The following is a 16,192-nucleotide window of genomic DNA, read 5'->3' on the forward strand; positions in this document are numbered from 1 at the left end:
ATATCATTCATGTGACAATACAATGCATCTCCTCACATTTTAATATAACCTCTGTTTAACCCAGTGTTAAATACAGAGTATAATTTTTGAAACCATTGACACACCAATACTAGTTACTACATACGCACTCACTGATTCCTACGTCTACACACACCTTCACTCATTCACCCATACAATCATTCATACATACAATCACTCATCTTTACAACACTATCATATGCACTCATACACTTATACAGACACTCACACTCTGCCACTCATCCATGGAGTTACTCACACACCTAGTCAGTCCTGTAAAGAATCAATGACACTTCCATTTTCTTGTCTATACAGTTAAACATAGAGCACCTTACATTTTCAAACATATACTAACACATACTTACCTTCTTATTCAATCATTGATACAAGTACACATTGATATGCACAGAGTCACACACCTCCCAGCCAGCCACACACACACTCAGTCTCCCATACAAATACTTGGGCAATCAATCAATAACCCATATAGTTACTCATATAGCTACTGATCAACACATGCAGCAGTTTACAGAACAACAGACATAATGATGCACAAATTAAGACAGTTTAGTCACTAACCCATGCACTCAGTGAGACACATTTAATCACTCACTCATACAGTCAGTCATGCACCTACTAAATCCTTCGTCCAGACACTTACACATCCACTCATTCTTCAATATGTAAGACATATTTAAACTTTACAGAAACAAAAAATCACTGGATGTTGTTATCAGTGATGTCATCAGTGATGTCATTTGAGATGTCATCAGTGATGTCATCAGTGATGTCACTGACCATGTCATGAATGATGTAATATGTGACATCATCAGCAGTGGATTGCGGGTGCGCGATATATAGTTAGTGCAACTAACTATATATGGAATTTCAATGGTTTTGTGTGGGTAAAATAAGGTTTTTTAAATGCTAATTCCTAACGATATATGGTCTATAACCTATGGTTTTTTCAGTGAATTTTCAAGGTTTTGTAAATGCTAATTCCTAACTATATATGGTCTATAACCTATGGTTTTTTCAGTGAATTTTCAAGGTTTTGTAAATGCTAATTCCTAACTATATATGGTCTATAACCTATGGTTTTTTCAGTGAATATATATATATATATATATATATATATATATATATATATATACACATATACACATATAGATTGATAAGATATCTCACGATTAGGCATGGCAGGCGTCTGATTACTAGGATTTATAAATCCTGTGAGCTGGACCTCGCCGGTTTCTTGCGGCATCTAAAACCACATGGGAGTCAACGGTAGGGCAGGTGTTAAGAGACTCTGAACGGCGGTCAGTCCTAGAAGGTCTAAAAAAATAGGATGATTTAAACATATCCAAATGTATAAACTCCACAGAGCATATTTAACACCGCATATATTACATCTAATATTCCCAGGCCTAGTGGATGCCTCTCTGAGATGTCGTGCTTCCCCGGCAGACCTGTTCTGCATGTGCTCCACCTTGAGCCCATTCTGGAGGGTGAAGTTTGCTCATATTGAGCAAACCACTGAAAGAACTGGCGTTTCCACTGCAGCTCATTGTCTCTTGGGTCTTTTTTCCAGACCCAAACACAAGAAAGCCACTACTAAATGTATTGAGCTATCCCTATCGCTGGCCAAATTGGCGATTGCAATGAGATGAAAGTACTCCTCACCCCCATCATCACACTATGTAGGGGGGAGGTCATTAGATGGGCCCAAAGAAGAGAGGGGTCTCCCTGCGCAGGTAGAAGAGGGGACTATGCAAGCAGCCCCAAGCAGTTTATTGGGAATGCAATATGACATGATAGTTTGTAAACATTCTGAAGATGAGAGATCACCCTAAATCCACGGACCCACACACTTCTATATTGAATGATATGCAAGCAAACACAGGAGCCATTTCCTCACGACCAAATTAGTCACATAGATTGTCATTCTACGCCACTCCCTCCCAGTCTGACGTGCTAACCTTGTATCAACTATAGGTAAGGCTAAGCCATACATGACCCGATAGAACAATGACTCAATGGTGCCCTTCCTCATCTAACACTAGACCAGGGGGAACATCCCTGGGGCGTGAGCAGGAGGGGTTATGACTTAACCCAGTTAGAGAATTCCTTGAACACCCGATAGTTATAAAAGTGACACCAAATTATGTTATTTATGATGTTTAACGAACCATAATGCATAACAATGACTGTAACAATCAAGATGTAACATGAAAACCCTTTTTTGCTTTACTGAAAAACAATAACTGCCAATAAACTAGCTGTCTGAACCTGGTCCATAACAACTAGTCTCTCTCAGGAGGCTTGCCTGTAATAGAATGAGATGTTAATCTGCTATTTCTTAAGGGGTTTTAAATCTACAGCAGTAGTATTGTTCGGTTTCTCATTTAGGTATTTCTCTGCAGGACTGGTTCTTGCGCAAACCAAGACCCTGGTGACAGATGACAGTCACACTCACTCACTTTGCCCCAATGACTGACCTGCCCACTAGACATTTACCAAATAGGCTATAACAATGTCATGAACTGCAAGAAAAGAAGGAACCCACTCATTCGTTTCTATATAATTTTGTATTAATACAGTGTTCTACTCGTTCAATCCCCTCTCATTTTTCAATTTTTTTTAATACCTTCACCTGCCTATGGTTGAGATGAACCTCAAAGACACATGGATTCTTTAGCCTTATCCATTCTCAGCCTGTGCACGGGTACACCGTGAAAACATGATTTTGTCTTATGGTAGAGAGGTGCCCCAGCCACCTGTGCCCATATGGTTTACAGCCGGTCAAACCCTATTAGTCAACAGTGCTAAGTCTGCAATGAATACAAAACTATTGTTCTAGAACTTGCCAGAGCTACTTCTTGCCCTTGATACTCTTAAGCACTGAATGTGGCAGCCTGTTCAGCTGCCCACAGCCATGGGTGTGGTTTCATGGCTATGAGCATTCACTAGATTTGAAAAAGATTATACCTAAATACTTGGCATTTTAAACACACTCATTGACTTTGTATTTAAATAAAAGTCCCCCTCTTTTTGCCAATAATGTAGTTAGCAAACAATCTAATACCATCTCAGTTTGTCAATACTACCGGTGGCGGCATTCGCCAATTTCTGTCCCTGGACAACTTGGATGTTGTGGACATAAGAAATGTTTGTCTTTTAATGTTAGACATCATCTCATAGCTCTTCTCTAACTCTCTGTTTTTTGTCTTTACGTTTTGTGAGTGCAGCGCTGAGCATAGATGGCAAGTCGGTTTAAAAATCTGCCCTGACACAACTCGTAAAAGTTAAACATTACACTTTGGTTCTCAGATGCCTAGATGCATTATATTTCTTAAATGTTGAAGCCTCCTACACAAGAGAACATCTGGCAGTCATCTTGGAGTGGAGTAATTGGTTGTAAATGCTATGAATACCATTTCAGCAAACTTCATATATTCGAAGCAAAAGTAAAAAATCTGTTTAAGTCAAATATGTGATTGCTGAAATTATTTTTGTTCACTTAGATTTCTGTCAAGCAATTCTTGTATCTGGGTTTGTAAATGCTCAAATACAACCGCTGCATTAGGAGCATCAAGCAAGGGAAAAGCTTAGGTTGTCTTTTGTTTTTCCGCATATCTGAGCCAAGGATGAAGATGTCTATTGTGCCAGGTTTGAGCTGTGCAAGCAGTATTTTTCAGGTTAAGATGAACAATAAGCATTAGAGGACTGTTGTTCCTTGGGTCCAGTCTCTTATCCTACTCAGCAGCATGTATCCTTTATCCGTCCCCTCTCTCAGATCATTAGGGCAGTGGCAGAAAGCCGAGCCCCTCGTCCTTTAGGTTGTCCTGCAGCCAAGGGAGCACTTTGAATAGATTAGTGTGAAAGTCCCTGGATTCAGGCTTTGTAAATGGGTGCCTTTTGTTATTTGAGCATAGGTTTGTCACACCCCAGCTGATTACTCCAACCTAAAAGAAAAATAAATATGTATTCAGTTCTGTTAATCTAAAAGCAAGCATTTATTATAGCCCTGCAGTAAATTTTCCAATAGCTCACGAGTTAGAGCAAGCAGTGAAATTCAAGGGAGAAATACAAGAGATATATTAGGAGCAGCCTAAAGGTGGGAGGTGTGTGAAGCTGCAAAAGTCATTCTTTGGGAAAACGGATTTCCCCAATCTGTCAAGAAAAAAAGGAATGCTGGTATTTGTTCAACTAAAAGAAGTGGCAGCTGTCTACACATTTTTTTCAACATGTTTTAGAGGCATGGAATACAAGGGAGAGACATTTAACTCTTGATTTAGAGTGGCATGTTTTCATTTATCTTGGGGCAGAAGGAGTATCCTCAGCATTACCTATACTTCTTAATTTAGCCTTTCGATTTTACTTAGGAGAATTGCCAAGATTTGCACACTTTCTCTACTGCGAAGACCCCTTACAGGTTTTACCCTCTGTCCACGAATTTGCCTGGCTTGCCTGGACACTTTAAGAAAACTTTTTGGTGTATTATTAGTTTTTCTTTCCACCTCATTTGGGCCGTGATTTTTAGATAATTTTCCGACTAGAACTCCAGAAAACATGGAATAGACCACCTTCTGGTTGTGTAGAATATTTTATGAAGACAAATGGCTTGTCTTGTGGGTATGATGTCATAAGAAAAATAGGACTGAAAGACTTGCATTTCGTCCAAACTCAAGCCTTTAGGGTAAGCAAAATCTCATCATTGTGTGTCACATAGGTAGGTTTCTCCATGGGTCATTCATCCGTTTCAGTGGACCATCAAATGCAAAAAGCGTTAATGGTAGTTCAGCGATAGAATAGCTATAGATAGTTGTTCTATCAAGTATAAATTTAGCTCGCCATTTCCCTCTGCTCGATAGGCCACAATTGTTTGTTAATTGGCCTCTACATTGCCTTGTCAGCCAGCTTTTACTCAATCCAATTTGAGCTTGTGGGCAAAGAAATCTACGCTATCCAATCAGCCCATACAAACAGCAACAAAAAACCCCAAAAAACCTAAATGTGAGTACCTCTTTAGAGTGTTCCTCACATATGGCAAGAGTGACTTCTCAACCTGGAGACTATTGTATTTATTATATTAATTATGTTAGAAACTAGACCCTGAATGATGTCAGAGCATAGGTGTGGCAGCGGCCAAACTTTGGAACGAACTCCCGTGGGAGATCAGACAAATTAGGGAGCTACTCCCGTTTAGAAGGAGTTTGAAAACCTGGATGTTCCCCAAGACATAGTCGCCTGTCTATGTATCCGACACACTCTTTCCTGTACTCTGAGTTGCTTAGCGCCAGGATGCCTGCAATGTGACAGTGCGCTTTATAAGTTAAATAAATAAAATAATAAAATAAATAGAGAGAATTAAAAGTAGCAGGGTACAAGCATTTGGGGTAAATGTAGTATGTCAGTCCACTTGGGGATCTGGTCTATTCTCTGAGGATTCATAACAATTTGCTACATTTTGAACCTTTTAAAAGCATAGTACTTATTAGATTAAACCAATGTAGGGCAGGTGGATGTTTAGGGAGTTCCCCGGAAGATATATATTTTTAAAATTGATGGTTTCCCGAGGTCTTTGTCTTCAAGGGGGGCTCCTCCTCCCTGTGCAGATCCTTGATGCCTCCCAAATAGAAGGCCTAGATCCTCAGAGAGCTACTTTTAGGAGTTTTGGAAGACAGTATTGTTTGTAACGTAGGCTGCTTTGAAGATGCTTTGAAGATGCACCAGCCTACTGGATGGAGGCAATGTGGCTATATGAGAACTGGTGAAATGTAGTGGAAGTGTTGAGGCACTGAGATCAGTCAGGTCAGCAGGATATATAGACATTAACTATGACAATCCACTCTTGAATGGCCCATCCGAGTACGTCTGCAGCACTGTCTTCTGGACCAGATGACAGTTTTTACTAGAACACGGCTTGGCTTTGGGGGTGCAGAAAGCTGCAACTCATAAAAAAGATTTTGAACATTTTCACTGCCTTCAATTAACAGCTCCTGTTCTGGTGGATTCTTCTGCCTGCAGATTCCTCACCTGTTGAATATTCGAGATGCTAGACTGGACCCAGGAACTTTTCCATAGCTCTTTTGTGTAACTAAGAGTCACTGGCTTCATTTCGGCAACAGAGGCAATGCAACAGCGACATCACTGGGGCCTTAAATTGCCCACCCTGACATAGTGGCATCAGATGTCTTTTTTTCAGCAACCTTCAACATGGATCTGGACCATTTCTCCTGGAATTTGTCACTTTACAGTGTTCCCTAAGGGATATGTCTCCCCACAAAAGGTTACCTCTCACCCAAGAAATCAAGCCCTTTTAAGACTGCAATGGACAGATATCCATTTTTGATCCCCATGAGATATGTTCATGGGCTTGTGATTGAGGCACTACTGAAGGTCATGTGAGCCTCCATCTGCAGTGCAGTAGTAAAAGTCCCAGGACCCTTACTGGCTCCTCTGTTGCTGATACAGTATTCAGCGCAGCCTCATGCCTTGCCCTACCCCAGAGTGCTTAAAGGACAAATTGTCTCTACCAGTCTGGCATGTGAGAATACGCTTTTGGGGTGAACTCGCTCGAGACAGCAAGCTTCTTCCCTGGGATGACGTAAGCAAGATGTTGAAGGGAGCTCTCAAGGTACAAGTACTTGCAACTAAAAAGTTGGGAGCATAGTATAAGACCGGACGCGGGCCCTGTGAGGGGAACAGCCTTTACAACGCAACTTTTACCACGCAGTGCCTTTACGACGCAACTATTACAACGCATGTTATTACAACGCATAGCGCTGGGGGGCGCTCTAGGCTAGAGAATAGATTTTATTTACTATCCAACACCTTCCCTACTATCCACGGGGACTGGAGTTGGAATAGTAAATTAAACTATTCACTACCCAGCACCCCTTAACGCTATGCGTTGTAACAGCATGCGTTGTAAAAACTGCGATGTAAAGGCATGCGTGGTAAAACCATGCGTTGTAATGTCATACATCAGCCCTGTGAACCACCTGGAAGTACAACTAACTGGGAAACCACCTGGGAAGAAGGAAGTATCAAATTGATACTGGGAACTGTAAGAGACAGTGGACAGTGACTTCTAGCTGGCAGAAAAACTGTGGGGAGGATGCTTGCCGAGGTAACTGTTACAAAATATGTGGCAAGTATCGAAGCACTCTTTATTCTCTATTGTCAAACGTGCATTTTTAAGAAGAAATCATTTCTTTTCACCTCCCAGAGCTTACATGACACCTGAGAGATTGACGAAGATGGGGAAAGGAAGTGTTGCCATTGTGCTAAATGTGGATTAAAAAAGGCGACTGACATCCACATGTTCATGGAGTGCCCAAGAAATCAGAGGTTTTTGGAAGAAGTGGGTAAGACAGTTTCAAGCATTCTGGGGGTACATGTTAAGGTAAGTCTTTCGCTGACCATTTTTTGAGTAGTAGAGAGTCTAGAGGAGTTTACTAGTGATATTAGAAACCTTTTTTATTTAATGGTACTGGCGAGAAGGGAAATATACCGAAAATGGGTGAGTTGTACCCCCTCCCAAGCACGCGGAGTGGCTAGATGCCCTCTTCTATATGTCCAAAGTGAATTTGTTGGGGAAAGCATCCAAGAAGAAAAGGTTCTGGAGATTAGTGATGGAGAGGTCAGGGGCACAGGTGGGATAGATGGGTAGGAATGCAAATATGCAAATATCTTGTCTAATGATTACACCAGCTTTCTTGGCTGCGTTTATAACGCTTCTCCCATAATCGAGCAACATGAGCTGCCTCCTGGGCATTTGGTCTATACCTTACCCATACTTGGCCAAGGGCAAGAATCGAAAATAAAGAGTTGAGTGACAGTTATCGGAGTCTCAGGTGAATGAAAAGAAAAAAAATGAAGGCAGTGTTTGCAAAATTACTTGGTACAGTGTTAAAAGACCAACCTGAATGTATCGCTGCCTGTGACTTATCACCAAGGGTCCCCCATCATCGCCTAAAAGACAGGGAATATGAACAAACGAGAACATTTGTGTATTAAATAATGCAATCTAAATTACATCTTGTCATTGTTGGAACATTTAAAACTTGACATTTGGACGTCTAATGGACCGCATGATAGACGGCATTCCCTGGGAATAAATGTATTCGTGTGCTAAACTTCACTCTGCACCTCTTATCTAAAGAGTTGGTGCACCAAGTAGAGATTATTGCATTAATTACCGTTTTCACATTTTTATATCGGTTATTCATATGCTAAAACATTCCCAACATAGCTTAAGCAAATGTATCTTGGTCATTTGTCCTTTTTAGCCACAGCAGAAAGTCTTATGTTCTAGGTTTATAAAGCTCATCATGACGTTTGCTTTCACAATACAGCTGCTGTGCTGCTGGTATCACAGTCATACAGTTGGCTGAGTGTTGCCAACACAACAGATCTCTAAACAGCACCCACAGTGTGAAAATGCATAAGGACCATGCAAGTAGTAGAAAGTAGGTTTACAAATGCAGCTAGCATAATATATTAAGATGTTTTCATAAATATCACAAAACTATTTTGACAACCTGCACTTTCAACTTCACTTCTAACTTTTATCAGTGAATTTGCCATCCATAGCTTACAGGTTCCGGTGTATTTATTCAAATGATCCTTATGCTGCTGGAATCTTGGAACAGTATTTTGGACACCCATAGGCTCTCACCTATTTACTCGTCTAGCGCTTCAGCCCTTTGTTAACCCCTTCGATGCGGATGACAAAGCCAGCTCGTCATGGGCGTTACTTGCGCTACGCGGATGATGAGCTGGCTTTGTCACAAACCGCGCGATTTTCAAATTTCAGCGCACAGCGGGAAAACCCGCTAGCGCGGTAGCGGTTAAGGATGCAGTGAAATGATTAACTTAAAGACTGAATCAATAACTCTACCCTTTCCGCACTATTAAGAGAAGCAGTTCTAAATATGTGCTTGATAGGTATCCCATGAGGAACAGGGTCAAGACTGATCTGCATCTGGCTGGGTCCGAACTGGGGTGGCGAAGTGAACTAAAGAACGATGATGGATTCAACCCAGATCTGTGACTGGGGGTGAGTGTCTGAAAAGTTTCAGCACTCCGTCCATCATCTCCTTGTGTTTGCCTTGTTAGGTATGTCAACCCCTTTCAAAACAATCTTATGTTCGAATTCCCTAATATCTTGCAACCTGCCGTTAAATACTTCCATGAACTATTCAACAATACCATCATCATAAACAAGAATCCTCCAACAGCATGTATGGACATAATTATGGCATCAGTCCTACAACCTACCTTTAAATACTTCCTTGAACTCAATCTACAGTCAAAATCATGGGAACAGGCCCCCAACAATCTTCAAATACTTCCTTAACCTCAGTAATGCAATTGTCTGACATGGATCCTCGTACAACATCTACTGATATAACCAAGGTAATAGTACCACCAAATTGTCTTTAAATACTTCCTTGCACTCTTCAATAATATCATTAGACATGGATTCTTCTCTATCTACTGACCATTCTGTCGGAGGTCTCAAAACCATCCTATTGTTTCCCCTGGTCTTTGAAAACCGGTTTGCAGTAACCCTTCTTTGCTCAATAGATATTTAGCAATGTTAATACTGCCTTGAAGGTTCACACTGCCACAAACATAATCTAACATGTCGACTGTGTTCCCCATAAGCCAAATGGTTAATGAAAACACTGCTCCCCATTAACGAGGATTGGTAAATGCATTAGGTTTCACCTATGTGATTAATAATAAGCAGTTTTTTGTTGGAATTTCTATCTTGCTGAGTAGTACAATATAAGTTATAGACAGTCTATTAAATTGTTATGACTTGTTTATGTACAAAAAGGCAATATATTGTGCTTTTACTATGTGGTATAGTGTGGGGTATTAGCAACATTTTGAAAAATGAAATGAAAGAGGGAAATAATAGAATTAATTCATGTAATAGCAATATTATGTATTTAGAGGAGTTCTGACAACTTTTGGGCCCAGGGCCACTGCACCTGCTGCACGATTCACATCATGACCCTATTGTCCTTAACCCCTTCCACGCTCATGACGAGCTGGGCTCGTCATGCAGTAGCCTCCTGCTACACTGATGACGAGCCCAGCTCGTCATGAATAAGGATGTTCCTGGATTTCCAGCACAGGGGAAAAATCCCCATAGCGTTCAAGTGGTTAAGGTATCCACACTTGTGACTGCCTATTTAGCAGTAAACTATTACAATATTAGGTGTTTCGAGGAGGTCATACAAATTTTGGGCCCGGTGTCAATGCACCCACCACACCATTCAAATCATGGCCCTATTGTTTGCAAGGTAACTGCACTTGTGACTGTCTGTTTAGTAGTAAATTATATCAATATTAGGTGTGTTGTGGGCTGCCTAGAGGTTTTGGACCTGGTGCTACTGCACCATTCAAATCATGACCCTACCGCCTGCTAGATAAATGCACGTGACTGTCTTGTTTAGGAGTAAACTGTAGCTATACTCTGGGTTTATTGGGGTCCCTAGAGCTTTTGGCTTCAGTGCCACTGCACCTGCCACACCATTCAAATCAAGCACATTTTAAATGCAAGGTAACTGCAATTGTGACTGCCTGTTTAGTAATATTATGTATTTAGAGGAGTTCTCATAACTGTTGAGCCAGGTGCCACTGCACCTGCTGCACCATTCAAATCATGCCTGTGTTGTCTGCAAGGTTAGAGGAGTTATGACAATGTTTGACCCTGGTGCCGCTGCACCATTTAAATCAAGTCCCTTTCAACTGCAAGGAAACTGCAAATGTGACTGCCTGTTTAGTAGTAAAATATAGCAATATTAGGTATTTATAGGAGTTCTGACAACTTTTTGGCCCAGTGCCACTGCCCCTTCCGCACCATTCAAATAATGACTCTGCTGCCTGCAAGATAACTGCACTTGTGACTTCCTGTTTAGTAGTACAATATAACAATATTTGGTATTTAGTGGAGTTATGAATACTTTTGGCCCCGGTGTCACTGCACCCGCGGTACCATTTAAATCAAGCCCCTTTCAACTGCAAGGTAACTGCAATTGTGACTGTCTGCATAGTAATACAGTATAGCAATATCAGGTGTTTAAAGGAGTTCTCCATTTGAATATTTTTATTTGGCATATTTAACCATACAAAATAGCACTTTACAAACAATTAAAACATGATTTATCCCAAAGGTTTTACCATAAAACAGTGTACTACACAGTAAAAAACCTGCTAAAATAGACAGTAAAAGACCCACATATAAGATCTCTTAGTTCTTCACCAAGGCAGCAAGGAGTTGCTTATACATTAGCTATACATTTGCAAAATCTCGCGTAATCCCCAGATTATAGGTAAGATTGAATTTTCATCATATGTTCATTTCAACCTATGCCATTTCCTTCAGTGACTCCTGTATAGCAATTAAGAATCTTCCTATGGCACATGCCACATTTAAACATCTCATATTTGTCAATAAGCTAAGTGCTTGGTCTCTACTAAAACTTTTATATACAATGAAAATAGGTTTGAACAATTTTTTCCGTTCTTCTGAAAAGCACAAACAGTCCAGCAAAATATGTCTGCTAATACGTTTTACTTGTAGGCCACAAGAGCACAGGCCTTGGTCATTTGACATAAGTGATTTTGGGTTAGGCATAGCTTCTATATAGGGAGAAATGTCGCCAATAACCCATCCATTTATCAAAAATTGGGCCAAAGATTTGCTCTTCAAATAGCATAAATCTTCTTCTCGTGCCTTTCCTGTTAATAATGTCCCGTAACTCCCACTCACGGATCTGCTGTGCTGATTTCCAATGGTTTTGCCCTAAATTAAGTTTAACACATAACTTATCTAGTTTGTTCCTTGCTTGGACCGCCCAAATAAGATCGCTGGTCTCTATTTCTTTCTTACAGAGATATGCTATTTTGGGGGGGGGGGGGCTTCTCCATTCAATCTCTTCCAGAAATTAAATGTTGCTTGCATTACCCGATAGTACCAGGCTGTGAGATGACATTCTACTCGCACAGCCTGTAACATAGTTGATGATGGGAGGGCGAGAAGCTGCTTCACACATTTACCCTCCTCTTGGTTCCTGTACTCACACAGGGACACCACCTTATCCTGTACCCACATTTGTTCACAGAGAACAGCCCTTTTATCACAGTGAGAGACCTATTTTATGCTGTACCCACCTCTACAAGTGAACGCGTCGACATGCGGCTCTGTCCCACCAGTACACAGGAAACGATCTGTCACCACTTCGCTGACATCTGTGACATTCACATAGAGGGAGGCTTTCAGTGCATCCCTGTTGCACACTGGTTTCTAGAGAGGGAACATCATTAGAAGGTGTCATTATCTAAACATTGTCTAGCTTTAAAACGTCTGTAATTCCCCATCCCCCCTTTCACCAAAACCAGCAAATTGGGCATTACGGATGTAGCTGAGGCATCACTTATATAATTCATAAAATCCTGAAGTAGAACTGCTGGTTCACAAATGCCATTTTAACTTCTCATTCTTGGTCCTTTGTCTTGGCAACTGCGAGGTCTCTCTTGATACCTTTCCCTCTGCTTTGAGGGTCACCTTCTGAGGGCAGCACCAAGATACAACTTAGACTATTGTGTGTGTAACAAGCACAAAACATGTTGCTTCCTTCCATCCCAATTACCCCTATTCCCTACCCTGAGGTGGCAGAAAAAAGGATCAGGAGTGAGTGATACTTTAGAAATCAGAAGCCTTGCCACACCAACCCCGCATCTCTTCTTGCTCCCACTCCTACGTTCTTTTGAAGCTAAGCTATCCTCAGACACACTTTACCCTTTGCAATTGTAGTGGTTCCATCTAACAGAGTTTTTACGTCAAAGTAGATGTTCCTGTGTCTTTTACAGGAGCAGCTAAAGACCGCCTGGCCCCTTAAATAATGATCAATACTTCCCTTTAACGCAAATGATCCACCCACCCTCAATTCTGCGCTGCACACTTGACCCTCCTACCTTTTGAACTCTGCATTGCTCTTTAAGACCCCTCTTCTAATTCCACTGTTAATACCAACAATGATGGGTTTCATATACACCAGCTGTGCATCTCTTCCTGCTCTCACTGCCTTAAAGTTATGAATCTAGGCTTCCTCCCACCCCAACTTATTATTAAGACCTTTAATATCTGTTCTTGTCCCAGAGCTGTGGAAAAGTAAATTTTGCCATGTTCTGTGTCCCTACGCGTCCTCCATCATATGTTATGTGTGCATGATTAATATGCATATGTATTCCTCATGACCGACTAAAGACGCAATTACAGTTGTGTCCATCTCTAGTATGCCAGTTTCCAGTTTTCGTGAATACTACGACTATCAGGCCTATGTAAAGTTACGATGCCACGTTTCTCAGTATGCACGTTATTCCATTGTAAAGTCCCCGTTTCTAGGCCTCAAAAGGGCCCGGACACCAGATTCAGCTCCTGTCTCCTGAAGCCCTCGCTGAGGAGCGACACGGCCCCCACCTGTATCCCTGACCCCTCACTTACTTCCTGCCTCGCAGTGCCCGGTTCAGCCTGGCTCTGCCTCTGAGTCTGCCAAGAGTATGTTATGATTCTAGTTATCAGTCCAGCCCTCCTTCTCTGCATTCCTAAGCTACTGAACCGCATCAATAGTTTCCGTCATTGTCTAGCCTCTACGTCTCCATGTAAGAGAAATACTGTATTTATGATCATTTAATATTCTTCATCACGTACTACATGTAGAATAAATGCATGCTCCAGTCTTAGAGTCTGTTAGCCTTTACCCCGATAGCTTTTGGATTCTATCAACATGTTCTCTAAACATCAGATACTAGATACTGTCTAGGTACATGTCGCCCTGACTCTCCAGACTTCAGTCTCTGCTCCTAGCACAGAGTTCATAGCCCCCAGCTTCTCCTAGTAACACGTCATTGCCAGTTTGCGCGCACCACCAGGTTAGAGGTCCCGGCTCCTTAGGTAGCCCCCTCCATGTTTCCGCCCCATTCATGACATATTCTGTTACGTTTGCATCACATGTCTATGTATACGCCCTGTTACACCCACTTTCACCCTTATCTTTCGCGACTGCTACGCGTCACACCCTTTGACCACACCCACTGCTCCGCCTATCATATGTACTGTAATGCAACTGTTTTAGTATATATACTTGTGTATTGTTATTAAATGTTAGCGCGCTCATTCCAGATCCTGCCCCCAGGCAGCTGCCATCCTATTCCCGTGCAGGTTGTCCTGTTCCTGTCCTTTATGCTGTAATAAACCTGCAAACTCCTACTACCTCGAATCTTGACTCTTATTTTATTGAGCTATCTGTTATTGCTATGCCTAGTCAAAACCTAGATCCGGTATTATTTATTTATATACCACATAATGGCGCCCGAATAGGGACTTGCCCTTTCCCCACGCGTCGGTGAAGCCACGCCGACCCCCTGACCCCCTGCAGCCGTGACGGAACTCTTCTGCGCACCGGCAGATATTTCTGCTTCAAGTATCCCTCAGGCCCACGGAGGAGACGGAGGTGGCGGTCCAGCATCCAGACGAGGCGGTGGAGGAACGCGGCGAGTCCCGACCAGAGCCCAAGCCGAGAGTCCAAGGTCCGAGGTATCCGGAGGCCCACCCGTAACAGAAGTCCGAAGTTCGTCCGTCCGGCGTCGAAGCAGTCCAGTCGAGTCCGAGGCCTTCCGTTCTTGCTGCCCGGTGAGTACCGTTGCTGGGGTAGTATCTAGACAGGGTCAATCTAAATTGTCTCTGGTCCGATGGGTCTGGGTACGCAGATCTGAAACGAAGTGTTTACCTAGGTGGATACGGGTCTTGATGCGTCCCTTTATGGGACCGGTATGTTCCGTGCTGTTTCAGAAGCGCATCCAGTAATTCTAGTCTGTTCCGTTCGAGAAATTCATGTGTTCCTGTTCTCAGTGTTCCAGGTAGTATTCTGTCCGAACTGTTACTTTATAATGTTATTCAATGTATTTTCAATGTCGTGGTATGCCTGAATTGTTTTCTCAATTGTTATTGTTCCTCGTGTATTGTATTGTGTTCAGATTCAAGTTTGCAATGTCCCTCTTTTCGAGATTACGTCAGTTAAAAACCAGAAAAGGTCTGCTAGAAGCAGCAGTTCCTGTCCCGCCTAGGGACAGTCCAGGTCATTTTATGTATCAGAAGCATGGCATAAGCGCCATATTATATCTAGATTTATGGGTAGAGTATACCAAGGAGTTAGAAGAAAAGTATAGATGGCCCGTATCAGGTACGTGGGATGCCGAGTGCATCATGAGAGTAGAAGAGGCATTATGGAAAAAGAAGGCCAGACAGTCACAGAAAGACGCCATCGAGTTATGGCGCAAGGAATCTCATAAAAGAACCGAAAAAGAAATCAGAAAGTCAGAATTAAGTAGAGAATCCTTAGAGCGAGCCCAAGAAAAAGAACTAATCGAGATAGGTGAACGAGTCAAAACCGAACAGTCAGACAGACAGAGGAACGCCCTTATTAGGGGTATGTACCCTCTTCTTGCCGAGGGTTTGCCAAAAGCGACCCCGGAGGCATCCAGTAATTTTCCGCCACCCTTAGTTCCGACCAAGCTACGTCACAAACCGACCGCAGCTGATATTTTCATTTCGTCCTATTTGGACGACACAGTCCCGGAATATGCAAATCCCGCTCCGCCAGTCCCTGTAAATCAGGCACTTCCTGCTCCTCCAGACACCGGGGCACCCCTTGCAGTACCTGCTACGGTACCCCAGGTTCAGCCCGCCATACAAGTTCAGCCCGCATTTCAATTTCCCGCCGCGCTAGTACGAAGAGCATCAGTCGATGATTCCAGTTTAGGGGCCGCAGGAGGAGGTCCTCCTGGTACCCCGCCACCGCACCAACGTAAAACGTTGGCCGAGTTACATGAATGTGCGTCACAGCGTACGCCCAAATATCAGTCCGCTGCAGATATCCGACGAGTCCTTACTGAATGTCGCTATGACCCAGTCACAGGTGATGATAGTATGATTTTATATTCCATACGTGTAAGAAGGGTGCTCGGGTTTTTAGACACCCTACCAGATATGAAAGAAGATCTAGACAGAATATATCGTTTCATCCGTACAGGGAATGATCCAGAAAGTATTAGTGACGCCATGTCTCAAAGGAAAGCTGAAATTCAG

The 16,192-nt window shown here is 42.4% G+C and overlaps 1 protein-coding gene across 1 annotated transcript in view; it reads right to left on the minus strand.

The window, feature by feature from the left end:
- Positions 1-2,591: 2,591 nt before the first annotated feature.
- The window catches only part of LOC144756263 (complement factor B-like), a 531,456-nt gene continuing 517,855 nt past the window's right edge, over positions 2,592-16,192 (minus strand). The window contains exons 16-18 of the mRNA XM_078645908.1: positions 12,217-12,349; positions 7,949-7,998; positions 2,592-3,983 (exon numbers count right to left, since the gene is read on the minus strand). Of these exons, the coding sequence (XP_078502034.1) occupies positions 3,819-3,983; positions 7,949-7,998; positions 12,217-12,349 (348 nt within the window). The 3' untranslated portion in view covers positions 2,592-3,818. The remainder of the gene's footprint in view (positions 3,984-7,948; positions 7,999-12,216; positions 12,350-16,192) is intronic.

The sequence above is a fragment of the Lissotriton helveticus genome, chromosome 5_1 (assembly GCF_964261635.1).
Source record: "Lissotriton helveticus chromosome 5_1, aLisHel1.1, whole genome shotgun sequence".
NCBI lineage: Eukaryota > Metazoa > Chordata > Amphibia > Caudata > Salamandridae > Lissotriton > Lissotriton helveticus.